At 41.0% G+C, this 8,511-nt stretch overlaps 1 protein-coding gene across 1 annotated transcript; it reads right to left on the bottom strand.

Moving 5' to 3' along the window:
* Positions 1-190: 190 nt before the first annotated feature.
* Positions 191-1,436, bottom strand: LOC104075777 (charged multivesicular body protein 4c-like; the record flags this gene model as incomplete). The annotated part of the gene is made up of 2 exons (XM_009576399.1): positions 191-305; positions 1,259-1,436. Coding segments are annotated over 2 exons (293 nt in total), but the record flags the coding sequence as incomplete, so codon positions are not given.
* Positions 1,437-8,511: the final 7,075 nt, after the last annotated feature.

The raw sequence follows: 8,511 nt of genomic DNA, 5'->3' as shown, positions 1-8,511 counted from the left end.
ATATATTATTAATTTTATTTAATTTACATATATATATTTAAAAAATAAATATGTCTAGATAGGGTAAGCTAGAACCAAGGAATTTCACATCCACACCTTTTGAGAAACAAGCCACTGAAACAAGGCACCACACAACAAAATAACTATGGAGTCATTTAACAGCTAAAACTCACAGGCCTGAAGTACTAACCTCATCAAACTCATCACCAAAGGCGGCTCGGTTTGAGATAGCGTCTGAAATTTCCTGGGCAACATCTTGCTGTTCAGTGATATCTTGCATCAAATCATCAATTTTGTTCAAGTCCCTGGCAAGATAACATGGAAACATTTTTTACAGATACATCATTCAAATCCTACATAAGAGACTCACAAAAACTTGAACAGACCCTATTTTCTTTTTATGCCCATGGCAGTATAAATAGCGGAACTCATAGGCAATAATTTCCCTCACCTACATCTTAATGTTTCCTGGCAAGCTTCTGTGTGTTTTAGCCAGTCCAATTTCTTCCGCTTTGGGATTACAACAAAAGTCAAACTGCAGCAGTCTGTGTCTCTCTCCCCCTCTGTGCTTCTCATACCTCTGCCAGCCAACAGTCACATCCCCTGGGCAGATCCCATCTCCTTCCCAAGGTCAGCATCCTTACAGATGGATCTTTTTTGATGTTAAGCTTTCACCAGAAGTGGGGGAACTTAACAGGACTATACCCCATTTAAAAGCTTCCCCTTATTGTTAACTTCATTATTGTTTCGGTTCCTGTTTACTTCTCCCAGAACAACCTTTCTGATTTAACTCTGTTTATTCAGGCAGGGAAACGCCTCATGAAACAATATAGGACATATAAAAAAATACTACACGGACAAAAAAATTACCCCTTCTTTTATTCAGGTCTAATCAGTACTTTGAATCACACAGTCCAGCTTATGGACTTGGAGGAAAATAGTCCACTTACTTTCTTCAACCAAGTTTTTTTCTGGAAAAACCAAGGGCAGAGGCCAGTCTCCACTGCCAAGGCAGACTTAAAAAAAAAAAGGTACCACACAGGTCTCTCTAGTTAAGCGGACTTCCTTCTAGACTTGCTGTAAGGAAAGATATTTTTCTGCCAAATATAACACTACAGCACCAATAGCATTCCTGACATTAAAGGCCTGAACCAAAAATGAAGTAAAAACTGGCTGACTTGATACAATAGACTATAATGATGAAATAGTTTGAAAGTGGTTAGTAAGCTTAACTTGAAAGCTATTAGAAAGCACTTACATATTTTCATGTACTTTTTTCATAGCTTGTGCAGCATAACCCATATTCTTGAGCACTTCTGTGTTGGTGTGGGAATTTTCCAATGCCTCTCTCTGGAACTCAATGGTCGAAAGTGTCCCATCAATTTGACTCAACTGTTTCTCATACCTCTTTTTTCTCTTCAGTGCTTGTAAGGCAGCTGGAATGGAAGAGGCAAAGTGCACTGTGTATTTTCATAGCAAAATGCAAGGACAAGTAGTTCAGCACCAAGCCGACCTGTAGAATTTATAATTCTCACTCTCCTACCTTACTAGTAGGGAGACAAACTTTGACCACACCAGATCAGCAGCCTGATCACCAACATGCTGTTGCATGAACATGGTGGGAAGCCTCTTTTAGATTAACTCCTTTTAGCACCACAGGGAAGAGCAGCTTCTTCCTCCACTGCGGGAGATCTTGAACTCCATCCTGTGCACACAGGCAGAGCAGGGAAGACGGGGAGGAAAAAGAAAAATATCAGAGAGAAGTCAGAAAGGAGGAAATGGGAAAGAAAGAAAAGAAGAGGTTGCAAAACATAAGTAAAAGCTATGGAAGACAGCGTAAGAAGATCTGTCATGATAACCACACCTCCACCAATGCTGCTTTCTAAACTTTGTCTCAGCAGCAGAAACTGTCAAGTGCAACGGAAAGCCCAAATGGCCTAACTAAGCAGGTGGGTTATATCAGAGGAGGACTCACATTTCTCTGGCTTTCAGCTGCATCTATTTCTTACAATCACTTAGGAGCATGATCTTAAAACCTTAGAACTTGAAAACATACAGAACTTTGTAGACACGGCCACAGTCAAATCCAGTTACTCCCCATTATCTTTGTAAATTGTCATGATTAGTCTTTTACATTTGCTAAGTTATGAGCAGCATACTTTGCCCTGAGTAAATCATTACCAGAATAAATGCACATGACAAGCAGGAGAAAAGGGCTTTCTCTCAGCCTCTGGGTGTGGAGCACACGCACAACCTTGCCATAAGCATTTTCTGACCACTCTTTTCCAAACTACGCATGTGCCAGGCAATTAAAAAAACCAAGCAAAACCAAAAGAGACTGAGTTAACCCCTTGCTTCTTCAATGCTATTAATACCCATGTCCTTTCCCTTGTCTCTTACGCTTAATTTTTAAATCAGGTTCAGAGCCAGCAAGCAACTGCAGCCCCCCAAACTCGAACAACGGATAGCAGCAATTACCTTTGCTGTCCTGTTCAAATAATTGCCCACATGCAATAGCACTGAACCTTCACATTGGGGTACACAACTTTACAAATGAAGTTAGGATCCCTCCAAGGAGGGGGCATAGATTTATGGTGCGTAACAACATACTAAAAAAATTTAGCGCTTTGTTGGCAAATGCTTGAATCAACATGGTCAAAATTGCTCATCATTAGCTGCGCAAGGACAATCATTCACACAGGCTAAGATACACAATGCCTTCTAGCACCTGCAGTAAAATGTTTTAGGACAGCAAACCGCAATCACAAGAGATTAATCACAGTATTCAAATTCAAGATTTTCCCAGGTTTTGGGGGATGGTCCGAAGATCATGCATATTCTGAAAAAGATGCATGAACCCCAGAGGATGTCATGTAAATGGCAAATGTGAGAACTATAAAATTCCAAAATACATCAGTTTGACTTAATGCCAAATAACCTTTTTACCTACTTAGTATTTCCCTCCTTATTTATGCTTATTATTGATAGCATTAGGACACCAGCCACTCCTTTCCTCAGCTTCAGTTGAATCAACATTTGATCCTGGATTCTTAGGTTAGGAAGCCAGAGATTCCAGGTAAATTTAATGGTCTGAAACTGTGCATAACACCGGCTGTGGCAGAGAAGACTCTAAAGCCCTGTGGACTGAGGAGCACTAACTGGCTGATGCAGAAAGGCTTCAGCTGGAATAAGTAGCTACCACAGGGAAATACTTCCAGTCAGTGTTTTTCAGAAATGGGACTCTAATGGTGCTGTTGTTATTGACTGCTCAGAGAGAAAATGCCTTTTCTCAGTTACACACAAAGCAGGTTTGGGTTTTTTTTAAATTCTGAAGGTTCCTGTATTAAGATTTAATTAAACCACACCCAAATTAAGAAACCACAGAAGAAGCTAGACTCTCTGTGACTTCACCTATTCATAAACAGCTTTTTCTAATTATTGTAGTGCAACATATCATCTTTATTAATTCTCTTTAGTTTTACCAGTGAATTACAGAACAAAGCACTTCACAGGAAATCAATTCCTACTCCTTCCTTATCAACCAAGGCATAATTCCCACACCACACTGTATGATTTTTCTCATTTATATTAAATGAATGCCCTTCACTGCACAGTGTTTTGTAATAGTAGCTCCTATAGCTAAGATATGAAAATTTCCTTGTTTTTTGAAATCTGTTTTTCTGTGTTTTACAGATTATCATGAACTTTAAGTGCTTTTCTACTGCGCATACCCGCATTTTAAAATTTGTGTGTAACTCTTACAAGAAGGTTGAAATGCTTCACAGAAATGCTACTGCGTTACAATAACCAAACTGAAGAAGAACGTATCTATCAAAAAATAAATAAATTGAGCAGAGAACATAAACTTACTTCACTGAAGGTTTAAGAATGGCACTGAAAAAGGGTGTTGCCCATTCCAAAGATTCCGAAGAAGGAAGACAGCCCAGGGAGGAAGAGTCTAAGGAGGGGTAGAGTCCGAGGAAGCAAGTGTAATTAATACCAATTCAACCAGGAAGAGGTGGAGGTCTTCTCCGGGAAAATAGCAATCTCATGCACTGTCTCTTTTGCGCTCCAAAGAAGCTGATTCAACTCCTGCATTTCATAATGAAGTGGTTAGCTGTTGGCTGGGCTTTAGCACGTTTCCTGTGCTCTACTTCTGAGTCCAGCAAGCAGGATATAGCTCATAGATTGGGAACCACTGCTTTTAATCTGAGTTTTTATTTTATTTTCAAGATAAGTGGCTGGAACAACAGCAGACTATTATGTCAGTTTAAGTATGCATATTAAAGAACTACCGTTATTAACATACTTTTCCAATACCACTGCTATGCTGGTACTTTATTAAGGAAGCAGAAATGGCCAGCTGGGCAATAGTAACCCTGGCCACACTGAATATCCAAGTTTCTAAAGGAAAGAACAAAATTAGTGACATAGAAAGAGTTGTGGCACCCTCCTCGTGGTTTCATGACAGATCAGAATGAAGAGACAGTACAGTGATAACAACACCTTTAACTGTCCCTTTACCTGTCAAGACCACCACCAACACCCATCAGTACAGGAATTACCAATCTCATCTTCTGAAGCAGAAATAAAAGCATTGTCTAGTAATCCTTAAAATTCCCAGGGAGAAACTGGGGAAGAAGGAAAAGAGTGTTTTTTCATAAGATATAACACCACTGTGAAAATACTGCATCTCATTCTTGGATACAGTTCACAAAACTCCTCTTCAGTTCTGCAAGGGACTGATGGATTACAACTTCTGATCTCTCTCACACCAGGGACAACCAAAAGAAATGCTGCTGAGGCCATAAAAATCATACCACCTTAAGTAAGCTCATTATCAGCATTCATAATCCTTAAAACCTTGTGGGGGAAGCCACATACAGTTACAACTGAGGGCTAATTCAAGAACAATAATGCACTTGACTCATTATAACCATTCCAGTTCATGGCAAGACACTTGAAACGTGATCATGAAGATCAGAGAACAACAGCTGTAACTCACAGAACAAAGACACACTAAGGGCTTCCTCGTATCTCCCCGCCAGAAACCCTCAGTCCCAGCCTGTCATGCACCTTGCCATAGGCACGACGGCCCTGTCCGTGTTAACACACAACCACTACATCGTTGTTTGGTTTCAACAGCCTGCTGGTTACAACTAACTCATTGAAAAGGAATGCTACAAGGCTACATAAGCCCTGCCCAAATGTACCAGTCAACATATTTAGCAGCATCTACTTGTAAAAGTCTACCTGTTATTCCAACTTTCTATATAGGTTTTGTCCTCAGTAGTACTATGTGGCTCTTTATGGTTAAGATTTAATCCTGTTCTGGATGGCTTCTTTTAAGTTAATTCTTTTCATTTAGCCATTTTTTAGGATCTGTGAAAGATTCCAACAACACTCATTCACGTGTATGTTACTTTCACAGGCACAGGCACACTTCAGAAAACACATTTCCTTTTAAACAGAGTTCTCAAATATTCAGTATCACTTTCTGTCCTTTAAATTTTCCTGTATGACTTTCAAAATATTGAAGATGAAAGGCCAATCTGCAGATGGAGTTGGCAGCTGTGCACTGGCTGAAACTGAGATACCCAAAAAAGTACAGCAAGAGATATCAAAAAAAATCATGAGTTTGTATCTGAAATGGGGAGAGATTAAAAGGCAGTGCTAACTGTGAAAAGAAATATTGCTTATCATGACATAACCTCTGCAGGAGGAATTCCAACACACATCGCTGTTTTGAAAACCCTCAAGTGGTCTAGCTACAGTAAGATATTAACGGGGAATGCTGGAAATGTATCACCCCAAAAGTGTAGCTAATTTCAGATTAGGTACAGGAACTGCAGAGACACTCACTTCATAAAGGAGAAGCCAAAAATATTTAAGTGATGTTTCACATCTATTTGCATAGCTAACGTGCTACAGCTCTTAAATCAAGTTAAGCCTACTGATGTCACATGAACCCATTCAAGAATCATCTGAACTCATGAAAAATTGCTGCTCTCTCTTGTGTCAGTATAACTGACTCAGACTCACGCGCCTAAAAATCAAATGAGGTCATGCTAATTTGGTACGTTTTTTATACCTAGATACATCTTGCTCCAGTCTCAGACACTCCCATTTTAGTTTCCACGGGCTTCTCCACAGATGCAATTAAGAAAAAAAGGACATCAAAAATTACCTGCGAGGTCCCTTTGAAATATTCACCTTAATAAGGCAATGTAGATTAAAACTTTTATTTTCTCATTTGCCTGTATGTTTACGTAACGCTACAACAGATGCTGGTTAGCAGAGATTTCCTCTGGACTGTACAGTATACCAGCTAATACGTTGTTACATGTAAATCAACAGCAATTAAACTGTAAAGCAATTTACATATCAAATGAAGGGGTATTCTTGGGGATTTAAGTTCACTCACTAGCCTGCTAAATTCAAGGACTTTGGCACGGCAAAGCAGGTTTCTCGTTTCTTCTCTGACCGTAGTTACACTATCCTGTTTTGGCTTTAGAACCATTTTTGCCATGAAAAAATTCCCACTCTGTACTTCTTCCCCTATTCCTGTCTCTTTACTGTCCTTAACTGCAGGTTCCTGAACAAACAACACGATAAAAAGGAGTTATTTTTAACCACGATCAGCTCAACAATCCAGTTTGCAGCATAACTCCACAAACAATGGCGTAGATAAAACTAGGGGAATTGCATATGAGCACGGCAGTGGAAACAAAGATCTGGGAGAAAAGCTTCGTATGTCAAATGCTGTTCGCCTGAAGCACAAGGCCATAGCTTAACGAACATCTGGAACCAGCATCAACCAGCCAAGTTAAAGGAGAAGCAGATCCACCTTCTCCGAACAACAAGTACTCATCCCTGCCTATGTACCACCCGTTCCTTCACAGGTGCCCAAGCACTTGTGCAGCTGCAGAGTCAAGAGGATAAGTGGAACTTAACCTAGCCTGGGTAAAAACAATAACCCAGCCAAAAAAACCCATGACATTTTACAGCTGCATCCAGCTTTCTGAAACACACCCTTCAGGGAGCTCTGCCAAGGAAAGGAAGGGAGCAGCACGGGGGCAGGAGCAAGGCAGGAAGCATTGCTTCTTCCTGCAACCATGCCAGCTTAAAGTCCACGCTTGGGATGAAGTTCCACAGCAGCGTGTCTGGATCTAAACAGGAATTGCTAGAGTCACGGGAGCAGGCCTGTTTTCTTGCGTCAGCCCCGTCGCTCAGGCAGTATCACAGTGAACCTGTCCCAGGAGCTATCTGGTCACTTTGTCCCACAGCAAATTAGTTTTCAGCTGGATCACCTTCCTGAACTAGCTCACAGTGCCAGCACACAGGTGGCAGTACTTACACAAGGGGACATGACAGACTCCAGTAGAAGCCAGGTGAGTAGAAAGTTTAGGATCGGGACAACCCTGACAGCTCCCGTGCTGCAGAGCAGCAGGCTCAGTTGCGCTGCTGAACTGGCTTTACTCCCTCTGACTGTTTGTGCCTTCAAATTTGTCCCATCTCGACCGATGCTTTTAAATCCTTTCTAAGTAAATGCTTTTTGCTAGTGATTATTGCATGCTAAAGTATTACAAATACATTAAAGGGATAACCAAAACACCTTTAACACACAACTCCTCACAAGTTTCAAGTTACATGGCATTAACTTTTTAAATTATCCAGCAATTGAAAGAGCAGACGAAAGAGCTACTTTCTCGTTACATCAGGAATCTTTAATTCGAAATGTTTTGCTTCTGTTTTGAAGTATTTAAAGAAAAATAAAGCTCAGAGTAGATGAACAGGATTCCAGGTGACTTTAGGAAGTAACGAACTTGTTTCTCAAAGGCCTGTATATCCCCAAGACATTGGTTACCATCATTTGCTTCCCAGAGATGACAACAGCAGTATAAGCAGGATCCAGACCTTATTATCCCTTAGCAACCTCTCCTTTGCAGCTAACAGCAGCCCAGCCCAGTAGTCACTAATGCTCTGAACTATCATTAATTTTTTAGTGATATCACGTACTTCCTATGTGATTTGAGGCATATCACTGCATCACTTCAACCCCAGTTGCCAGCAGTCTATTCTCCAACCCTCACAGTGGGGATAATGTGAATGTATCCATGAATATACAGGAGATCCTCACATACTTCAGCTCCTCTGCTGAAGCACAACCAATGCTCAACACCCAAGCTTGATCCCCTTACCACGCTGAACAGTAGTTTGCAGCACCATTTATCCAGCTGATACCTGCTTCGACTGTGGTGCAAAGCATGAACAAAAGTATCGCATGGGCAACAACAGACATTAAATTAATCAAGAACAAAGCACCCTGTTATCAGACCACTATAATGAATTCACTATGTATTAAATACTAATAGATGCCAAAGGTCCAAAGCCACCATCGTGTCCCAGCGTGCACGCACCGTAGTGACACCTGCTCGGAGTCCACAGCCAAAACACGCTGCATACCCGCGGAGCCAACAGACCCCACCCAGCAGCAGCCCCTGCGAGCCC

This window comes from Fulmarus glacialis, unplaced genomic scaffold (genome assembly GCF_000690835.1).
Source record: "Fulmarus glacialis isolate BGI_N327 unplaced genomic scaffold, ASM69083v1 Scaffold44094, whole genome shotgun sequence".
Lineage (NCBI taxonomy): Eukaryota > Metazoa > Chordata > Aves > Procellariiformes > Procellariidae > Fulmarus > Fulmarus glacialis.
This window is presented reverse-complemented; position numbering and strand designations above follow the sequence as displayed.